The sequence below is a fragment of the Delphinus delphis genome, chromosome 8 (assembly GCF_949987515.2).
Source record: "Delphinus delphis chromosome 8, mDelDel1.2, whole genome shotgun sequence".
Classification (NCBI taxonomy): Eukaryota; Metazoa; Chordata; class Mammalia; order Artiodactyla; family Delphinidae; genus Delphinus; species Delphinus delphis.
In genome coordinates, this window is record NC_082690.1 from 22201505 (window position 1) to 22224602 (window position 23098).

General features: G+C 39.4%; 1 protein-coding gene across 2 annotated transcripts in view; it reads left to right on the forward strand.

Annotated features, from left to right (window-relative positions):
• The window catches only part of ALG9 (ALG9 alpha-1,2-mannosyltransferase), a 95685-nt gene that overhangs the window by 51324 nt on the left and 21263 nt on the right, over positions 1-23098 (forward strand). For both annotated transcript variants that reach the window (XM_060017973.1, XM_060017974.1), the window contains exon 14: positions 19132-19262. In XM_060017973.1, coding sequence (XP_059873956.1) covers positions 19132-19262 — 131 coding nt within the window. The remainder of the gene's footprint in view (positions 1-19131; positions 19263-23098) is intronic.

The window sequence follows — 23098 nt, forward strand, 5'->3', positions numbered from 1 at the left end:
TTTTCTGAAAGTTGTGTGATTTATTTTTCTTTCTTTCCCTAATTTGGCACTTAATAGACTTTTCTTAAAGACGGTAGTGATAGTGACTTCAGTCATAAAAACTGATGAATTTCATTCTATATTATAGATGGAGTCTTAAAATATTTTATATCAACTGATATTTTTAAAAATCAAATATACAGGGAATTCCCTGGTGGTCCAGTGGTTAGGACTCGGCACTTTCACTGCTGAGGGCCTGGGATCGATCGATCCCTTGTAGGTGAACTAAAATCCCACAAGCCACATGGCGGGCAAAAGAAAAAAAAAATCAAATTTACAGAAGAAACCCTGAATTTGCTGTTGTAAAACAAAAGAAATGAAACAGTCTCCCATGATTTCTCAGTCTTCTGAAAATGCATTTTGTACAAAATAGTAGATTTGTTTATATTGAGATGTGTTCTTGAGAACTAAGAGATACGTAGATTGGGCTTCATTGAGTGGCACTACCACTATCCTGGGTATTCACCCGCCTGTACATTGATTAAAGCCCTTGGAATTGAAGAAGCTCTGTAAAAATTTAACATTTTTTCAAGCACACAAGCCCACAAAATTTCCCTAACCCTTTACATATTTAACAATGTCAGAATAACAATGATAATGTCTTGGCTTTAAATAGCTCCTTGACTATTTAAGGAGTTCAGAGAACTGAATGATCTCATTTTGCCTTTGCCATTCCTGACAAATATGTATCTTCAACTATGTTCAGTGCTAGTAGTAACATAGACCTTCTAATTGCCCATGTCTTGGCAATATGAAAAGCAGACCCTGTGTATTTGTTACCTCTAGTATAGGGATGTCTTTCAATATGAAAATACATCTAATGATGAACAGCAGTAGTTTGAGAAGAGTAGAATCAGCAATGTGGAGTATATTTACAATTATAATGAAATTATTTTCTCTACAGTGATCCTTAGAGCTGAGAGGGATTTTAGTGGTTTGTAGTCTAAACCCTTTGAAGAGATGGTAAAACCTCTGAGGCTAGGTTAAGAACTTCCCTAAGTCACAGAGCTAGAGCTAGAGGCAGAGTATTTAGAGGTCCCATTTCTTGACATGCATGGTAATATTAGACAGGTTTAAATAAGAAGAGCTCTTAGTTGGGGTCAAGGGGTTCAGAGCATTATTCTGCTTTGCTATTGGTGTCATTTCAGAGAGTTAGCTGTTTCAAATACTTGTTTGTATTATGATTCCTTGCTGGCAGAATCCACATCTAATTATAATGGGATTATATACAGTAGGATTTCTTTATACATTTATATTCTTTATAATGAAACGTTGTGGCTAAAACGGAATCAAAAGGTATCTTCTCAGAGAAATTCTTTACATGCAGAAAGTTCTGCAAGCTTGTAGAACTGGACTTAGTTGTCTCTAACATCTTGTTTGTGAATTGAGAATAAGCAAGGAATATCCATGTGGAGTTTTGCTTTACTCTTTTTTGTTTTTGGCTGCGTCGGGTCTTAGTTGCGGCACGCGGGATCTTTGTTGAGGCGTGGGGGATCTTTTATTGCGGTGCACGGGCTTCTCTCTAGCTGTGGCATGCGGGTTTTCTCTTCTCTAGTTGTGGCGCGCAGGCTCCAGGGCATGCGAGCTCAGTAGTTGTGGCACACGGGCTTAGTTGCCCTGCGGCATGTGGGATCTTAGTTCCCTGACCAGGGATTGAACCCGTGTCCCCAGCATGGTAAGGTGGATTCTGTACCACTGGACCACCAGGTAAGTCCCTGGTTTACTCTTAAATGTGATTCTTCTGTTCATTTTCTGTGTTCTTTGTGTTCTCTAATCCCCTTCCCAAGAGCAGGAATGCACTTATAGATCTGAAGGGAGTTACATATTCTATTCACAGTAGTGGGATCCCAGAATAATTGTTTAAATTGATTTTTCTAGGCAACTCCCATACTTTAATTTTTTTATTCTATAAAATATCTAAGTAAATCAGATCTTGTTATGATGAATTGTCTAGCCTTACTCAAAATTAGTAGCCAGTTTACTAGAACTTGAACTCATTTTGATAGCTAGAGACTTTTTAGTAGATTTATCACAATGTGATTTGATCTTTATTGTATATTTTGGAGGAAATAGGTTGTCCTCCTGGGGCTTAGAAGCTAAGGGAAGAAATTCTTGGCACTTACAGATAGTTGGTCTCAGTTTTGATGTTTGAAGTTATCCAGCATCCTGATGCAGCTGGTGACCATTCTTTCCTTCAGCAAATACTTTGTGACTGCCTGCTGTGTGCCAGGTACTATATCAGGCACCAGGGAGACAGTGTTGATCAAGAGGGACTCAGTCCCTGCCTTCACAGAGCTTAGAATGCTCAGCTATAAGGAGTCCTGGGCCTCACTACAGTTGCTCACAGAGGGACATGAAGACATGTAGTGAATCAAAATGTATTACATGTTTTGGAAAGAAAGAGGACATCCTGAGTACTGCTTAAAAGTTAAGTATTAAATTCATAGTGTATGTCAGCCATTGTTGCTGTTTGGTAGCTTCAGTTAGAACCAAATTTTACTTAGCTCTGGGCAAAGCGTCTAAACAGTTTTTTCAGCTTCAGTCCTCCCACTTGCCTTGGAGGTTACAGGACGATTGATTTCGATTGATCTTTCACATCATCACCTTAAACTCAGAGGATTCTTTATTGCATTTGTTTACCAGAGAATTTTCAGTGACATTTGAGAAATAAGATGTTTTCTACATGGAGATGGTTTCTCTGTGATGTTCCCTGAACTTCACGTTGGCCCTTGCCAGAGATCTCTATTTTTACAGCTATGTGCGTCATTGTTGTTTCCAACTGATAGATGCATGAATGCAAGTTCACATCCTTCCTGCCTTAGGACTTGTGGGGGCTTGGCTCAGGCGGCTGGATAGACAGCAGGGAAGGTCACTGAGAAAAGGAGGTTAGACTATTAGTTCTTTCTTTGTCCCCACACGACATTCTAAGCTGTAATAAATTTATTGTTTGGTACAACTGTTAAACCCATTCCTGTTGTTATTTTTTCTCAGTCTTCAGCCTCCTCCACAGCCTTTCTGTGGCTTTTGAAGTCCACTCTCCCCGAGTTTCAAAACAGTGTACTTCTTTGATCCTTCTCCTACGACCTCTCTAAGGGGTCTTTTCATACCCTACTTCTGCCACTTTCTTCTGCCCAGTACTTTAGGTATCTCCCCAAACTTTTTCTGGGGTCTTCTGCTCCTCTCTCTTCTTTCTTCTCTTTTCCTACCCTTTCACCTTTTCCTCCCTCATCTTTCACTTTTTTATTCATGCACTCTTGGGTACATTTGTTAAATATATATTTACTTAGCACCTACTGTGTGCTTTGTACTATGCTAGGTACTAGGTTTTGGAATGCATGCATGAATGAGATAGATACAGCTCCAGCTTCCATAGAATTTACTATTTTCCCAATTGATTCATAAATTATAATTATGCAGTGTTTTAATGGAGAAGTATTGGTTGATATGAGAGCATGTAATTTAGGGACCTGTCCTAGTTTAAGTGGACAGTGAAGTCTTCCCTAGGAAATCATTTTTAGCTAAAATCTAAAGGGTGAGTAGGAATTTCTGAGGTAGAAGCAGGGAGTGTTCCAGGCAGTTGCAACAGAAGACTCTAACTCAGCAGATTTTCCTGGCGGTGCAGCGGTTAAGACTCCGTGCTCCCAATGCAGGGGGCCCGGGTTTGATCCCTGGTCAGGGAACTAGATCCCGCATGCCGCCACTAAAAGATCTCTCTGCTGCAACTAAAGATCCCACATGCTGCAACTAAAAGACCCCTCGTGCCACAGCTAAAGATCCCACATGCCACAACTAAAAGGTTCCTCGTGCCACAACTAAAGATCCCGCGTGCTGCAACAAAAAGATCCCGTTTGCCGCAACTAAGACCTGGTGCAGCCAGATAGATAGATATCTAGATAGGTAGATAAATAAATATTAAAAAAAAAATTCTTAACTCAGTATTCTAGTCACATGGGCCTTCTTTCAGTTCCTTGAATACACCATGTTTCTTCCCACCTCAGGTGATGAAACACAAGTTACCACCTTTTCTCAATCTTACCTAAACTGATTCTTCACTGCAATTCCTTCTTTTCCCCAGTTCACTGCATTAGAAGTCTTGGTGTCATTGATTTCCTTTGAAATAGACCTGAGATCTACCCTTTCTGCTTCCTTCATTTGCTCTGCCTGCCATAGGGCTTCAAGGTATGGTCGCTTCACAGCTGGATACTGTGATAGTGACTAGAGTCCTTCCAGCCTTCTCCTCCAACATTTCCTTGCCCCACCCTCCCCAGCATAGCCAATACGGACCTCTCGTTCTGAGACCCGTTTTTAATTATATTACTCCTTGGTTAAAAAACCTAGAGTAGATTCCTGGTGCACAAAATCCAGATTCCCCTAATTTGGGTCCTCGGTTATCAGTCCTCAGACTGCCTCTCTAGTTTTGTTTCTCAACACACACCTCCTGGGACAAGCAGATATTCCACCTCTTTCCCCTGTAAACCATGCTCCTTTCTGCCTTTGTTCTCTGTTCTAACATTTGCCACCGTCTCCAGGAAAGCTTTTCAACTAGTGTAGCCCCCAGTGATTTCTTCATCTCTGAACTCTACTTGTAATACTATCTGCATTTCATATGTGCTAATATTATTTCCTGACCTAAATTTTAAGTTTAAAAACAGAGACATGTCTTACAGGAATTTTACATACCCTGCTTTAGGATTCACCTAAGTATAGGTACTTAATAAAGGCTTTGATGATGCCCAGAAGACTGACTTTTCCAGTTTTTTTAAATTGAAGTATAGTTGATTTATAATATTGCATCAGTTTCAGGTGTACAGCATAGTGATTCAGGGTTTCTGCAGATTATATTCCATTATAGGTTATTACAAGATAATGGGTATAATTCCCTGTGCTATACAGTAAAGCCTTGTTGCTTATCTATTTTATGTGTAGTAGTTTCTATCTGTTAATCCCATACTCCTAATTTGTCCCTCCCCTCTCCCCCTTCCCTTTGGTAACAGTAAGTTTCTCTTCTATTTCTTTGAGTCCAGAAGATTCATTTCGATATTATTTAGTGGAGGTTGCTAATCAAGGATTATGAGTCGTTAATATTGTAACTGTTGTGTCCTACACATTGGGCATAACTTGAATTGACAGTAAACACCAACCTAGGTTGACAACAGGAATAATTCATTGTAACGGGCTCTAATGCTCCAAGGTTCTTTTATATTAGTCAAGTTCTCACATTTCACAGAAGTAATTAGTATTCCTTCTAATATTACAGCTATTTGCATACTAGTCCTTTATAGTTTGCAAGTTTTATTTAAACGAATCATCTCATTTAATCCTTAGTACAACTCTTTGAGGTAAATGGTATTATCCTTTTTCCTTTTAAACAAATCATCTCATTTAATCCTCATTACAACCCTTTGAGGTAAATGGTATTATCCTTATTTTTTACTGAAGAAGAAGTTGAGATATAAAAAACTTAAATCAGTGTGAGTCACCCAGCTAGTTTATTTTGGAGCCCAGACCAGAACCTAGGCCTCTGACTTAGAGTTCCTCTTCTAATTTAAAAAAAATTTATTTATTTATTTTTATGTAGTTTTTTTTATTGGAGTAAAATTGCTTTACAACGTTGTGTTAGTTTCTGCTGTACAATGAAGTGAGTCAGCTATACGTATACATATATCCCCATATCCCCTCCCTCTTGAACCTCGCTCCCACCCCCCACCCCATCTGACGCAGCTAGGTCATCACAGAGCACTGAGCTGAGCTCCCTGTGCTATACAGCAGGTTCCCACTAGCTATCTGTTTTACACATGGTAGTGTACTTATGTCAAACCTAATCTCCCAATTCATCCCACCCTCCCCTTCCCCCTCTGTGTCCACATGTCCGTTCTCTACATCTGCGTCTCTGTTCGTGCCCTACAAATAGGTTCATCTGTACCGTTTTTCTAGATTCCACATATATGCGTTAATATACAGTATTTGTTTTCCTCTTTCTGGCTTATTTCACTCTGTATGACAGACTCTAGGTCCATCCACATCTCTACAAATGACCCAATTTTGTTCCTTTTTATGGCTGAGTAATATTCCATTGTATATATGTACCACATCTTTATCCATTCATCTGTCGTTGGACATTTAGGTTGTTTCCATGTCCTGGGTATTGTAAATAGTGTTGCAGTGAACATTTGGGTACGTGTGTCCTTTTGAATTATGGTTTTCTCAGCAAACCCAGTGGGATTTCTGGGTCATATGGTAGTTCTGTTTTTAGTTTTTTAAGGAATCTCTATACTGTTCTCCATAGTGGCTGTATTAATTTACATTCCCACCAGCAATGCAAGAGGATTCCCTTTTCTCCACACCCTCTCCAGCATTTATTGTCTGTAGATTTTTTGATGATGGCCATTCTGACTAGTGTGAGGTGATACCTCATTGTAGTTTTGATTTACATTTCTCTAATAATTAGTGATCTTGAGCATCTTTTCATGTGCCTCTTGGCCACCTATGTGTCTTCTTTGGTGAAATGTCTATTTAGGTCTTCCACCCATTTTTTAATTGGGTTGTTTGTTTTTTTGATATTGAGCTGCATGAGCTGTTTGTATATTTTGGGGATTAATTCTTTGTCCGTTCTTCATTTGCAAATATTTTCTCCCATTCTGAAGGTTGTCTTTTTGTCTTGTTTATGGTTTCCTTTGCTGTAGAAAAGCTTTTAAGTTTAATTAGGTCCTATTTGTTTATTTTTTAATTTTCATTACTCTAGGAGGCGGGTCAAAAAAGATCTTTCTGTGGTTTATGTCAAAGAGCATTTTTCCTGTTTTCCTCTACGAGTTTTATAGGATCTGGCCTTACATTTAGGTCTCTAATCCATTTTGAGTTTATTTTTGTGTATGGTGTTAGGTAGTATTCTAATTTCATTCTTTTACATGTAGCTGTCCAGTTTTCCCAGCACCACTTATTGAAAAGGCTATCTTTTCTCCATTGTATGTTCTTGTCTCTTTTGTCATAAATTAGGTGACCATATGTGCGTGGGTCTATCTCTGGGCTTTCTGTCCTCTACCATTGATCTGTATTTCTGTTTTTGTGCCAGTACCATACTGTCTTGATTACTGTAGCTTTGTAGTATAGTTTGAAGTCACAGAGCCTGATTCCTCCAGCTCTGCTTTTCTTTCTCAAGATTGCTTTGGCTGTTTGGGGTCTTTTGTTTTCCATACGAATTGTAAAATTTTTTGTTCTAATTTTGTGAAGCATGACATTGGTAGTTTGATAGGGATTGCACTGAATCTGTAGATTGCTTTGGGTAGTATAGTCATTTTCACAATATTGATTCTTCCAATCCAAGAACATGGTGTATTTCTCCATCTGTTTATGTCATCTTTAATTTCTTTCATCAGTGTTTTATAGTTTTCTGAGTACAAGTCTTTTGCCTCTTTAGATAGGTTTATTCCTAGGTATTATATTCTTTTTGTTGCGATGGTAAATGGGATTGTTTCCTTAATTTCTCTTTCTGATTTTTTGTTGTTAGTGTATAGGAATGCCAGAGATTTCTTAATTTTGTATTCTGAAACCTTACCAAATTCGTTGATTTGTTTTCTGGTGACATCTTTAGGATTTTCTATGTATAGTATCATGTCATCTGCAAACAATGACAGTTTTTCTTCTTTTCCAATTTGTATTCCTTTTGTTTCTTTTTCTTCTCTGATTGCTGTGGCTAGGACTTGCAAAACTATATTGAATAAGAGTGGCGAGAGTGGACATCCTTGTCTTGTTCCTGATCTTAGTGGAAGTGCTTTCAGTTTTTCACCATTGAGTATGATGTTTGCTGTCGGTTTGTCATATATGAGCTTTATTATCTTGAGGTAGTTTCCCTCTATGCCCACTTTCTGGGGAGTTTTTATCATAAATGGGTGTTGAATTTTTGTCAAAAGCTTTTTCTGCATCTATTGAGATGATCATATGGTTTTTATTCCTTAATTTGTTAATATGGTGTATCAACATTGGTTGATTTGCGTATATTGAAGAATACTTTCATTCCTTGGATAAATCCCACTTGATCATGGTGTATGATCCTTTTAATGTGTTGTTGGATTCTGTTTGCTAGTATTTTGTTTGGGATTTTTGCCTCTGTGTTCATTAGTGACATTGGCCTGTAATTTTCTTTTTTTGTGATTCCTTTGTCTGGTTTTGGTATCAGGGTGTTGGTGGCTTCATAGAACAAATTTGGGAGTGTTCCTCCCTCTGCAGTTTTTGGAAGAGTTTGAGAAGGATTGGTCTTAGCTTTTCTCTAAATGTTTGGTAGAATTCGTCTGTGAAGCCATCTGGTCCTGGACTTTTGTTTGTTGGAAGAGCTTAATTACAGTTTCAATTTCATTACTTGTGATAGATCTGTTTATATTTTCTAATTCTTCCTGGTTCAGTCTTGGAAAGTGTACCTTTCCAAGGATTTGTCCATTTCTTTGTGGTTGTCCATTTTATGGGCATATAGTTGTTTGTAGTAGTCTCTTATAATCCTTTGTATTTCTGTGGTGTCAGTTGTGATTTCTCCTTTTTCATTTCTAATTTTATTGATTTGCATCCTGTCCCTTTTTTTCTTGATGTGTCTGGCTAAAGGTTTATCAATTTTGTTTATCTTCTCAGAGAACCAACTCTTAGTTTTATTGATCTTTGCTATTGTTTTCTTCATTTCTATTTCATTTATTTCTGCTCTCATCTTTATGATTTCTTTCTTTCTACTGACTTTGACTTTTCTTCGTTCTTTCTCTGGTTGCTTTAGTTGTAAGGTTAGATTGTTTATTTGAGATTTTTCTTGTTTCTTGAGGTGAGATTAAATTGCTATAAAATTCCCTCTTAGAACTGATTTTGCTGAGTCCTATACGTTTTGGGTCGTCGTGTTTTCATTGTCATTTGTTTCTATGTATTTTTTTATTTCTTCTTTGACTTCTTCAGTGATGTCTTGGTTATTTAGTAGCACACTGTTTAGCCTCCATATATTTGTGGTTTTACAGTTTTTTTTCCTGTAATTGATTTTGAATCTCATAGCGTTGTGGTCAGAAAAGATGCTTGATATGATTTCAGTTTTCTTAAATTTTCCGAGGCTTGATTTTTGACTCAAGATGTGATAGATCCTGGGGAATGTTCCGTGTGCACTTGAGAAGAAAATGTATTCTGCCACTTTTGGTGGAATGTCCTGTAAATATCAGTTAAATCTATCTGGCTTACTGTGCCATTTAAAACTTGTGTTTCCCTGCTTATTTTCTGTTTGGATGATCTGTCCATTGGTGTAAGTGGGGTGTTAAAGTCCCCCACTATTATTATGTTACTGTCAATTTCCCCTTTTATGGTTGTTAGCATTTGCCTTATGTATTGAAGTGCTCCTTTGTTGGGTGCATAAATATTTATAATTGTTATAGCTTCTTCTTGGGTTGATCCCTTTATCATTACATAGTGTCCTTCCTTATCTCTTGTAACAGTCTTTATTTTAAAGTCTATTTTATCTGATATGAATATTGCTACTCCAGCTTTCTTTTGATTTCCATTTGCATGGAATATCTTTTTCTATCCCTTCACTTTCAGTCTGTATGTGTTCCTAGGTCTGATGTGGGTCTCTCGTAGACAGCATATATATGGGTCTTGTTTTTGTATCCATTCAGCCAGCCTGTGTCTTTTGGTTGGAGCATTGAATCCATTTACATTTAAGGTAATTATTGATTTGTATTCTCCTATTACCATTTTCTTAATTGTTTGGGTTTGTTTTTGTGGGTCTTTTTCTTCTCTTGTGTTTCCCACCTAGAGAAGTTCCTTTAGCATTTGTTGTAAAGCTGGTTTGGTGGTGCTGAATTCTCTTAGCTTTTGATTGTCTGTAAAGCTTTTGATTTCTCAGTCAAATCTGAATGAGTTACTTGCTGGGTAGAGTAATCTTGCTTGTAGATTTTTCTCTTTCATCACTTTAAGTATATCCTGCCACTCCCTTCTGGCCTGCAGAGTTTCTGCTGAGAAATCAGCTGATAACCTTATGGGGATTCCTTTGTATGTTATTTTCTGCTTTTCCCTTGCTGCTTTTAATATTTTTTCTTTGAATTTAATTTTTGTTAGTTTGATTAATATATGTCTTGGTGTGTTTCTCTTAGGGTTTATCCTGTATGAGACTCTCTGCACTTCCTGGGCTTGGGTGACTATTTCCTTTCCCATGTGAGGGAAGTTTTCCACTATAATCTCTTCAGATATTTTCTCAGACCCTTTCTTTTTCTCTTCTTCTTCTGGGACCCCTATAATTTGAATGTTGGTGCATTTAGTGTTGTCCCAGAGGTCTCTTAGATTGTCTTCAGTTCTTTTCATTCTTTTCTCTTTATTCTGCTCCTTGGCAGTTATTTCCACCATTCTGTCTTCCAGCTCAGTTATTCGTTCTTCTACCTCAGTTATTCTGTTCTTGATTCCTTCTAGTGTATTTTTCATTTCAGTTATTGTGTTGTTCATCTCTGTTTTTTTGTTCTTTAGTTCTTCTAGATCTTTGTAAACATTTCTTGTATTTTCTCAATTGATGCCTCCATTCTATTTCTGAGATTCTGGATCATCTTTACTATCATTACTCTGAATTCTTTTTCAGGTAGGTTGCCTATTTCCTCTTCATTTATTTGGTCTCGTAGGTTTTTACCTTGCTCTTTCATCTGTGATATATATATATATATATATATATATATATATATATATATTTTTTTTTTTTAATGGGTGAGATTGTGTTCCTGTCTTACTGGTTGTTTGGCCTGAGGCTTCCATCACTGGAGTTTGTAGGCTGTTGGGTAGAGGTGGGTCTGGTGCCAAGAATGAGGAACTCCAGGAGACCTCATTCCTATGACTATTCCCTGGTGTCTGAGATTCTCTGTTAATCCAGTGGTTTGGACTCAGAGCTCCCACCACAGGAGCTCAGGCCTGACCCCTGTCTCATGCACCAAGATCCCACAAGCCATGCAGGGTGGCAAAAAAAAAAAAAAAAAAAAAAAGGAAAAATAGCAGAACAATAACAAAGAGTAAAAAATAAAATAAGATTAGAAAACTAACAGATATGTTACAAAGAATAAAAAAATAAAAATATAGATGAAACAAGAACTGGAAGGTAAAACAGAACCATAATAGTAAAAAAGAGGAGAAAAGGAAAAAAAGCCTTGGCTGTGGAGGGTGAGGCTTAGGCAGGGGCGGGGTTTAGGCAGTGGGCAGGGCCTTTGCTTAGGACCACAGGGCTGGAAAAGGCCCTGGGGGGTTGGGGGTGGGGCTTAGGCTCATCTCAGCTGGAGGGGGCCAGGAGTGCCTCTGGCCTTCGAGGGCAGAGGGCCAGGGCCAGGACGCCAGCAGGATCACTGGGCCCAAGTGGGTGGGGGAAACGCCAGCCAGCTGTGTTTCCCCCTGATCCTCCCATCCCAGAGGGCCCCTCCCTGTTGGCCTCTCTTCTTCTTTGCCCATCCCTCCCTCCTATGCCCCTAGGATCCACATGGCGGAGGGGGCCCCAGAAAGCAGGGGAGCAGACCTGGAATCCTAGTAGGCTTCCCAGGGCCAAGTGGGCAGGGGAGATGCCCGCTGGGCCTCCCCTGATCCTCTGGTCCTGGAGGATTCCCCCCATCATCTGCCTCCCCTCCTCTTCCCCCCCACCCCGCTCCCTCCCTCCCATGCCCCTAGGAACCATGAGGCTGGAGAGGACCCCGGGGAATGGAGAGCCAGACCTGGGAGCCCAGCAGTCTTCCCAGGCCTGGGTGAGTGGGGGAAATGCCCTCTGCACCTCCCTGGATCCTCCAGTCTTTGAGGGCCCCTCCTTCCAGCTTCTCCTCTTCTCCCCCCACCTCCCTCCTACACCCCTAGGACCAACGTGGCCCAGAGTGGGGCTCGGATGGTGGAGGACCCTTCCTGGGAGCCCCACAGGCTTCCCGGGCCCGACTGGGCAGGGAAATGTCTTGGAGGATCAGGGTTCCTCCAGGCGTGAGAACCCCTCCCCACTCCCAGCCACCCCTCAGAGGCTCCAGTCCTGTCTAGCCTCCACTTTGCCTCCCCTCTCACTCCCCCTATGTCCTGCCTGGTCGCTGAGGGGTTCTTCCTGTCTCCTTAGGCGGTCAGGTCCCCCACTAGCATCTGGCAGGCGCCCTAGTTGTGGGGAGACACGAACTCCACGTCCACCCCCACTGCCATCTTGACCGGAAGCCTCTAATTTTTTAAATAAAATTTTTTTTCGGCTTTATTGAGGTATAATTGACAAATAACATTGTGTAAGTTTAAGGTATACAATGTGATGATTTGGTATATGTATATATTGTGAAATGATTACCACAATAAGTTAGTTAAGGCATCCATCACCTCATGTAGTTACCATTTTTTTGTGGTGAGAACATTTAAGGTCTACTCTCTTAGGTGATTTCAAGTATGCAACACTGTATTGTTCACTGTAGTCACCATGCTGTACATTAGGTCCCTAAAACTTCATCATCTATAACTGAAATTTGACCAACATCTCTCCATTTCCCCCAGTCCCTCGCAACCACCATTCCACTTTGTTTCTATGAGTTCAACATCAGGGGCGCAGATATTGCTTCAAGGTAGTGATTTCATTTCTTTCAGATACATACCAAAAGTGGGATTGCTGGATGATATGGTAGTTCTATTTTTGATTTTTTTGAGGAACCTCCATACTGTTTTCCATCATGGCTATGCGAGTTCCCGTTCCTACCAACAGCACAAGGGTTCTCTTTTCTCCACATATTCGCCATTGCTTGTTATCTCTTGTCTTTTTGATGATAGCCATTCTGTCAGGTATGAGGTGATAATCTCATTGTGGTTTTGTTTTGCATTTCCCTGATGATTGGTGATATTGAGCACCTTTTTGTGTACCTGTTGGCCATTTGTATGTCTTCTTTGGAAAAGGGTCTATTCAGGTCCTTTGCCCATTTTAAATCATATTATTTGGCTTTTTGCTGTTGAGTTGTATGAGTGCCTTATAAATTTTGGGTATTAACCCCTTATCAGATATATGGTTTCCAAATACTTTTTGTCTTTCCATAGGTTGCCTTTTTATTTGGGGCTCCTTTTTTAACCACTGTATTTCTCCTCTATTAGAGAATCTGCCCTTGATCATACTTGACCATTTTCTGCCAGAGACCTTTGTCCTTGTGTATTTTAGTTGTTCAGTAACTGATTCCTAGAAAAAAAGAATGTTCAGCAGCTGCTTCTCAGGAAGCATGAAAAGAGGTTACATTTTTTTAAATGGATTAGTATTTCAATTAATATGATTTTGCCTTAGTATCTTTCTAAAAACTTTAAATGAAATTTGCATATGGATGGTGTGATGAGTGAAGCCTAAAGCTAACTGGTGTAGTTGGGTATTAATTAGTTACTACCCACATCTCTGGTAGACCATGTATCCAGCACCAAAACTAGATAATCAGAACTGTAGTATGCCTAGCCAGAAAAGGCCAGGCTGAGGTCAAGTATTGAAATGTCATACTCAGAGCTCCCTCACCAAAGGAGGTCTAGGCATGAGACCATGAATCTTTACCCCTTGCTGGTTCTATTTGATTACAGAGACATGGTGCTGGCAGAGCTTTTAAAAACTTGTTTCATGTTTTTAAAATCCTTGGGAGCTACAGAGTGGGTGTTCAGACCAAAAAGGCTGCTTCCTGGAGTGTTTATGCAAAGGGTCATTTTTAGAGAGTTATGAGGAATGGAATTGGGTCTGACGTCAATTCTCAGTGTGCTTTCTCTCCCCGGAGGAATAGCCCATATGTAGAGACAGATGTGAGACTGAAGTCTCTTTTACATATAAATAATGCTAGGAGAGAATGAGAACATTACTGTGAGTTAGAGGTTGGGGAAGAACCAAGTTTACTGTAAGCCAGAGATGACCAAGTTGTTTTTTATACGCACTTTTTCAAACATTCAATTGTGTATAACCCATAAGCCTAAATGTGCACAAAACATAAATGTACAGTAAATTAATAATAATTAATAATAATAGAACAAATACCTGTGTAATCATCCCAGGTCAAATACTAGAACATTACCAGCACCCAGAAGCTCCCCCAACAATTCCTTTTGATCACTACCCAGTTCCCCCTTCAGGAGTCTCCTGACTTTTATGGTCATAATCTCCTTGCTTTTCTCTTTAGATTTACCGCTTTTATATGCATTCCTAAACAACATAAATTCATTTTGCCTATTTTTGAGCTTCACATACATGGAATCATATTGCATTTTTATGTGTCTTGATCCTTTTACTTAATGTTTTGTTTGTAATTACCCATTGTTGAATATAGCTGTAGTTTGTTCTCTTTTATTAGAGTATTTCATTGTATGACTATATTATTTTACTTTTGGTAGTTGTTTGGTTCTTTCCAGTCTGGGCCAGCTGTAAATAATGCCACTTTGAACGTTCTTTTTTTTTAAACAAATTTATTTATTTTTGGCTGCATTTGGTCTTCGTTGCTGCACGTGGGCTTTTTCTAGTTGTGGTGAGCAGGGGCTACTCTTCGTTGTGGTGTGCAGGCTTCTCATTGCGTTGACTTCTCTTGTTGAGGAGCATGGGCTCTAAGTGTGCAGGCTTCAGTAGCTGTGGCACGTGGGCTCAGCAGTTGTGGCTTGCGGGCTCTGGAGTGTAGGCTTAGTAGTTGTGGCTCACGGGCTTAGCTGCTCCACGGCATGTGGGATCTTCTCAGACCAGGGATCAAACCCATGTCCTCTGCATTGGCAGGCGGATTGTTAACCACTGCGACACCAGGGAAGTCCCCACTTTGAACATTCTTGAACTTGTCTTTTGGTTCATGAATTCCCGTTGGATATACATTACCTTGAACCATGTGAAATTACCTTTTTTTTTTTTCCTGTGTCGTGCAGCTTGCAAATTCTTAGTGTCCTGCCCAGGGATCGAACCTGTGCCTCCCTGCAGTGGAAGCGCAGAGTCCTAACCACTGGACTGCCAGGGAAGTCCCTGAAAGTATCATTTTTGTGGATCAGTCACATATTAATGATTCCATATGGTTCATTGTAATACCTAGGAGTAGAATTGTTGGATCATAAGAATTGCATATGTTCAATTTTAGTAGATTCTGCCAAATAGTTTTCTAAAAATCTTGTACCAACTTAATCTCCCTCCAGCAACGTATAAGAATTGTTCCACATTCTGGCCTACATTTGGTATTGTAATTTTTCGTTGTAGTTTTGATTTGTATTTCCTTGGTTACTCATGAGGTTGAGTACTGTTTCATTTGTTTTTGGCTGTTTAGATTTCTTCTTATGAAGTACCTATTCAAGTCATTTGCCTATTTTTCTGTTGAATGGTCCATTTTTGTCTTACTGATCAGCAGGTGTTCTTTATATATTCTAGATATGAATACTTGATTGTTAATGTGTCACATGTATCTTCTTCCATTCTGTGTCTCATCTCTTTACTCTCTTATTCGTGTCTTTGATGAACGGATATTCCCAATTTTAAGGTAGCCAAATTTATTCATCATTTTTTTTATAGTTAATACTTTTTGTGTTTGTCTAAAATGATTTTTGCCATACGTAAGATTTTGACGATAGTCTGCCATATTATCTTCCAAGAGCTTTGTTTTTCACATTTAGTTCTGTAATCCATCTGAAGTTGATTTTTTTTACATTATCAATTTTTTTATTGATGTATAGTTGATTTACAACGTTGTATTAATTTCTGCTATACAGCAAAGTGATTCAGTTATATATAGATATAGATATATACACACATATTCTTTTTTATATTCTTTCCCACTATGGTTTACCATGGGATATTGAATATAGTTCTTTGTGCTATACAGTAGGACCTTGTTGTTTATTCATTGTGTACAGAGGTCCAATTTCATTTTTCCCCCAATGGATATCCAGTTGTCCCAGCACCAATTAGTGAAGAGAGATACTCTCACCACTGCTCTGAGGTGTCACTTCTGTCATAGATCAGGGTCCATATGTGCCTGTATCTGTTCCAGGCTCTGTTCTATTCAGTGGTCTGTTATATTCCTGCACTAATACCTCATTGTCTTAATTACTATAACTTTATAGTAAATAAGTCCCCACCTTGTTCTTTTCTAAGAGTGCCTTGGCTATCCTTGTCCTTTTGCATTTCCATATACATTTTAGACTCAGCTTGTCAAGTTTCATCAAAAAAGTCTGTTGGCATTTTTATTGAGATTGCATTTAATCTATCAATTTATTTAGAATTTACATCTTTATAATAGTGAGTCTTAAATCTAGAAATAAGGTTTATCTCTCCATGTAATAAGGTCTACTTTATTGTTTATCAAAAAATTTTTTGAGGTAAAGTTCATATTTCAACAATATTTTATCATCAAATTTACCATTTTAATCATTTTTAGGTATACACTTCAGTTGCATTAAGAACAGTCACACTGTTGTGCAACCATCACCACTCTCTACCTCCAGAACTTTTTCAGTGGCTTTCAGTACATTCATAATGTTATACGACCACCAGCACTATCTAATTTCAGAGCATTTCATCATCTCCTCCCCCCCCCCAAAAAACCCCCATGTGCATTAAGTTGTCACTCCTCCAGTCCTTAGCAACCACTAATCTGCCTTCTGTCTTCATGGATTTGCCTCTACTGGACATTTCATGTTAAGTGGAGTCACACAAAATATGGTCTTTTGTGTCTCATTTCTTTCACTCAGCACAATGTTTTCAAGGCTCATCTTTGTTGTAGTATGTACCCTTTTTAAGACTGAATAATATTCCATTGCATGTATATACCACATTTTGATTATATGAATATACCATATTATAAATTCATCAGTTGATAGACTAGTCAATAAAATTCTATAATTCTTTACAGAGGACTTGCCCATATTTCGTTAGATTTATTCCAAGACACATGTTTTCAAATCCTTTTAAATGATATTTTTATAATGTAATTTGAAAATACATAATTTTTTAAAATGTAATTTAATATGTTGTTTACCACTGTTATATAGGAACATATGATGTTAATTTTACATTCTATAAATAGTTTAAAGTTTGATAAACTCTCTTAATCCCCAAAATTTATGTTGATTCTTTTGGATTTTATATATATCAATCATTGTGATGAATGAAGGACTTTTGTTTGTTTCTTTTCATTTCTTCTGCCATTTGTTTCTTCCTTGTATCTTACCCTGCTGACTAGAACCTCTAGTACAGTGTTGAATAGAGTAATGATAATAAGCAGCCTTGACGTTTTCCTGATTCCAAAGGAAAAGCTTTCAACCCTTCACTGTTAAATATGAGATTTGTTATGTTTCTATTCATATTTCAAATGATTTTTATCTTGGCTGAAACCTGGATTTCTAGGACAAATCATTTTTGGTTTTAATTTTTAAGAAACATTTAAATGAGCTCCTGAGGGTACTTCCCCTCTGATTCGGTCATTTTTGGCAGTCTTGATGTATGACTTTGGAAGTCACACTGACCTGAGTCCAAATATGGCTCTACTATAAACTCATGTGATTTTGGTTAGGATTATAAATCCTTTTAGGGCAAGAACTGCATGCTATTTATTTAATTCTGTATCATTAGCTTTAACTTACTAATGCCTCGTACATTGTAGGGGCTTAATATAGATCTTGAAAAAAATGAAGTTACATAATTTGTCTCTGAGTCTTGGCTTCCTCATTTATAAAATAGGAATTAATAATCCCCTATAGGCCTTTATATAATGATTTAAAAAATAGTATGTGTAACATAGTTGCATGTAAAAAATGCAACTTTCCTTTGAGATTTACTTTTCTTTAGCTGACTACATTAGTAATTAAGAGGGTTCTGGGATCCACTTTCTAATATTGAGTGTTGGGGGGGTTCTCCACAGTAACAGCAATTCTCAGACACCATCTGGGTGTCTTACAACTCAACACAATTCTTACACTGCCTACTCAGAGATACCATCAGATTCCACAGATTGAGGGCTCAGTCCTACAAGACTGCCCCCTTCTCCTGCCTACTTCAGACGCCAGTCTTAAGCCCAGGTTGTTACCTGTTTCTGACTGCCTGGCTACAGATTGGAGCCGTGACCCCCTCCTTGAACTTTAGGTGCTGGTTGTAAGTCCAGGTTGTTCCCTATACTTCTGACTGAATATAAAGCAGAGGTTCACATGACCCTCTCCTTGTGTTTGATTAATTTGCTAGAGTGGCAAAAACAGAGAAATATTTTACTTACTAGATTATTGGTTTATTATAAAAGGATATAATTCAGGAACAGCCAGATGGAAGAGATGAATAGGGCAAGGTATAGGGGAAGATTGGGGATCTTCATGCCCTTTCCAGGTGCAGCACTCTTCCCGAATCTCCACGTGTTCACCAACCTGGAAGCTTTCCGAACTTGTCCTTTTAGGGTTTTATGGAGGCTTCATTACACAGGCATGATTGATTAAATCATTGGCCAATCTCCAGCCCCTCCCCCTCCCCCAGTGGCTGAAAGGTCCAACCTTCTTTTCACATGGTTAGTTCAACTGGTGACCAGCACCTCCTCCCATCTTTACAGGATTTTCAAAAGTCACCTCATTAACATAAGCTCAGTTGCGGTTGAAAGGGGCTTGTTATGAATAACAAGACACCCCTTTCACCATTATGGCTTTGAAGGGATTTCAGGAACTGAGGACAAGAGACTGAATATTATAACAAAAGATGCTCCCATTGCTCTCATGGCTTAGGAAATTACAAGGGTTTGGGGTGCTCTGAACTAGAAACATTGGAAGAAGACCAAAAAAAAATTTGATTATAAATCACAATATCACAGTAATGATTTCCATCTTTGGGTTTTTATTTAATCTCATAGAAACTTGTGTACTGTATTTTTTGGGACTATCATTGATTTACAATATTGTGCTAGTTTCAGGTGCACAGCAAAGTGAACTTTGGCTGGGTGAGTGCATGTCTCACCCCTGCCCTCAGGAGCCTAAATAACACCCCCACACCCAGCACTCTTAGCTGAGTGAAGAGAGCACTGGTAACATTTTCTGAGGACTTAGATGTTTGTGCTTCTAAAACCCTGTGGGAATTCTTAGGATTATAGTTGATGTTTCTTACCCTGAAAGAACCTTTGCAATTACTGATGAAGAGTTGGCCTTTCTCTGTTGCAGATTGACATCAATAAATGCCATTATTTAGTGGATTTGGACACCATGAGAGAAACACCCCGGGAGCCAAAATATTCATCCAATAGAGAAGAATGGATCAACTTGGCCTACAGACCATTCCTTGATGCATCTAGGTATGTGGCTTTAGTCCTAAGAAATGTACTGGGATTAGTAAGGGCAAAAATTGGAATCTGGGATTGAATAACTTCCAGTCCTGGGCTAAGTCTAGTAGCCATTTAATTTTATTTTTATTTGGGCCCAAACATCTTCTATTCTTGTCCAGTTCCCTGAGAAATCTAAAAGAGTGCTCTTCTTTTCTAGGCATCAGAGTACAAAGTATATTCTGGTATCATTCAAATAACAGAATCTAAACAGATAGATCCACTGAAGAAAACACAAATAAGTGTTTGATTATTTTTGGCAATCAACTTCAACTTTCTTAACCAAGAGTTTTCTAATACTGTTAGGAAGATTGACTGTGTTCTTTAAGGAGCTAGAAGTTCATATCCGCATTATTTTTGGGCTCAAGGCTCAGTCAGAGATGGGGCCAGGCCTTACTAGATCTTAAGTAGTGAGACCAAATAGACCAGGGCTTGGCTGGCTCTTCAGAAAAGCCTCAGAATTCATGATAAGAGGTTGAGTCAGGATATCCAGGTGAAGGAGTGGGGGAGAGTTAGAAAGGTGTAGGTTGTCTGTGGGCAGAGGTCCAGGTAGACAGACAGTTGAAGTTAAGGAGGTCCAGGGAGGCCTGGTGGGCAGAGCCCAGGATCCAAGAAATCAGGCAGAAACAAAAAGGTAGAGGACCAGGTCTTGAGAGGCAGGTTTGGGACTCAGAAACAGGGAAGAAAATATTTTCAGGAAGAGGGAGTGATTAGAACCTACTGATAAATCAAGTCCGTTTGATTAATATAACAGTTGTTCATTGGATTTGGCAGCTGATAAAAGCCATTTTAGTGGAATGGTGGGGGCATAGGGACTTGAGAGATTGGAGGGGTCAAAGCAAAACTAGCAGGGGAGGAAGGAGGCAAGATGGCGGAGTAGAAGGACGTGAGCTTACGCCTTCTTATGGAAACACCAAAATCACAACTAACTGCTGAACAACCACTGACAAAAAAACACTGGAACCTACCAAAAAGGATAGCCTATATCCAAAGACACAGAAGAAGCCACTGCGAGATGGTAGGAGGGGTGCAATCGCAATAAAATCAAATCCCATACATGCCAAGTGGGCAACCCACAAACTGGAAAATAATTACACCACAGAAGTTCTCCCACAGGAGTGAAAGTTCTGAGCCCCGCATTGGGCTCCCCAGTCTCGGGGTCTGGCAACAGGAGGAGGAGCCCCCAGGTCTGACTTTGAAGGCCACTGGTGTTTGACCACAGGAATTCCACAGGACTGGTGGAAACAAACTTCACTCTTGGAGGGCACACACTGGGTGTCATGCACACCAGGACCCAGGGAAAAAAGTGGTGACCTCATAAGAGACTGGGCCGGGCTTACCTGTTGGGGTTGGATGGTCACCTGCAGAGGCAGGGGGCGGCTGTGGCTCACTGTGGGGACAGGGACAGTGGCTGCAGTGGCTCTGACAAGTGCTCATTGACATGGGCCTTCTAGGAGGCTGCCATTTTCTCACCAAGACCTGACCCCACCCAACAGCCTGTAGGCTCCTGAGTGCTAGGATGCCTCAGGCCAAACAACCAACAGGGTGGGAACATAGCTTCACCCATTAGCAGACAGGCTGCTTAAAATCTTTTTTTCTTAAAGATTTTTTTTTTTTTTTTGATGTGGACCATTTTTAAAGTCTTTATTGAATTTGTTACAGTATTGCTTCTGCTTTATGTTTTTTGGTGTTTTGCCCCCGAGGCATGTGGGATCTTAGCTCCCTGGCCAGGGATTGAACCTGTACCCCCTGCATTGGAAAGCGGAGTCTTAACCACTGGACCGCCAGGGAAGTCCCTTAAAGTCTTCCTGAATAAACAGCTGCCCAATAATAAACACACCTCCCAGATATGGCCCTGCCCACCAGAGGGACAAGACCCAGCACTATGCACCCAGTCCCTCCCACCAGGAAAACTGCACAAGCCTCTTAGACAGCCTCATCCACCAGGGGGCAGCCAGCAGAAGCAAGAAGAAATACAGTGCTGCAGCCTGTGGAACAGAAACCACAAGCACAGAAAGTTAGACAAAATGAGATGGCAGAGGAATATGTCCCAGATGAAGGAACAAGATAAAACCCTAGAAGAACAACTAAGTAAAGTGGAGATAGGCAATCTACCTGAAAAAGGATTCAGAGTAATGATAGTAAAGATGATCCAAGATCTTGGGAAAAGAATGGAGGCACAGATTGAGAAGGTATAAGAAATATTTAACAAAGACCTAGAAGAACTAAAGAACAAACAAACAGAGAGGAACAATACAATAATTGACATGAAAAATACACTAGAAGGAATCAGTGGCAGAGTAGCTGAGGCAGAAGAACGGATAAGTGACCTGGAAGACAGAATGGTGGAAATCACTGCCATGGAACAGAATAAAGAAAAAAGACTGAAAAGAAATGAAGACAGCCTAAGAGACCTCTGGGACAACATTAAATGCACCAGCATTCGCATTATAGGGGTCCCAGAAGGAGAAGAGAAAAAGAAAGGGTCTGAGAAAATATTTAAAGAGATAATAGCTGAAAACTTTCTTAACATGGGAAACAATCATCCAAGTCCAGGAAGTGCAGAGAGCCCCAGGCAGAATAAACACAAGGAGGAACACGCTGAGACACGTATTAATCAAACTGACAAAAATTAAAGACAAAGAAAAAATATTAAAAGCAACAAGGGAAAAGCAACAAATAACGCACAAGGGAACTCCCATAAGGTTATCAGCTGATTTCTCAGCAGAAACTCTGCAGGCCAGAAGGGAGTGGCACGGTATGTTTAAAGTGATGAAAGGGAAGAACCTACAATCAAGAATACTCTTCCCAGCAAGGCTCTCATTCAGATTCAGTGGAGAAATCAAAAGGTTTATAGACAAGCAAAAGCTAAGAGAATTCAGCACCATCAGACCAGCTTTACAACAAATGCTGGAGGAACTTCTCTAGGCAGAAAACAAAGGCCACAACTAGAAACAAGAAAATTACAAATGGAAAAGCTTACCGGTAAAGGCAAACATACAGTAAAGTTAGGAAATCATCTGCACACAAATGTATCAAACCCAGCAGTTGTGAGGAGAGCACAAATGCAAGGTATTGGAAATGCGTTTGATATTAAAAGACCAGCAACTTAAAACATTACACTGCTATATCAAAACCTCATGGTAACCACAAACCAAAAATGTATAATGGATACACACACAAAAAAGAAAAAGGAATCTAAACACAACAATAAAGAAGAGAACAAAAGAGGAAGGGAAGAAACAAAGACCTACAAAAACAAATCCAAAACAATTAACAAAATGGCAATAAGAACATACATATCAATAATTACCTTAAACGTGAATGGATTAAATGCTCCAACCAAAAGACACAGACTGGCTGAATTGATACAAAAACAAGACCTGTATGTATGCTGTCTACAGGAGACCCACTTCAAATCAAGGGACACATACCGAAAGTGAGAGGATGGAAAAATGTATTCCATGCAAATGGAAATCAAAGGAAAGCTGGAGTAACAATATTCATATCAAAGCTGGAGACCCACTTCAAATCAGGGGACACATACTGAACGTGAGAGGATGGAAAAATGTATTCCATGAAAATGGAAATCAAAGGAAAGCTGGAGTAACAATATTCATATCAGAAAAGGAACACTACATAATGATCAAGGGATCAGTCCAAAAAGAAGATATAACAACTGTAACTATATATGCTCCCAACATAGGAGCACCTCAATATATAAGGCAAATGCTAACAACATTAAAGGGAGAAATCAACAGTAACACAATAATAGTGGGGGACTTTAACACCCTACTTTCATCAATGGA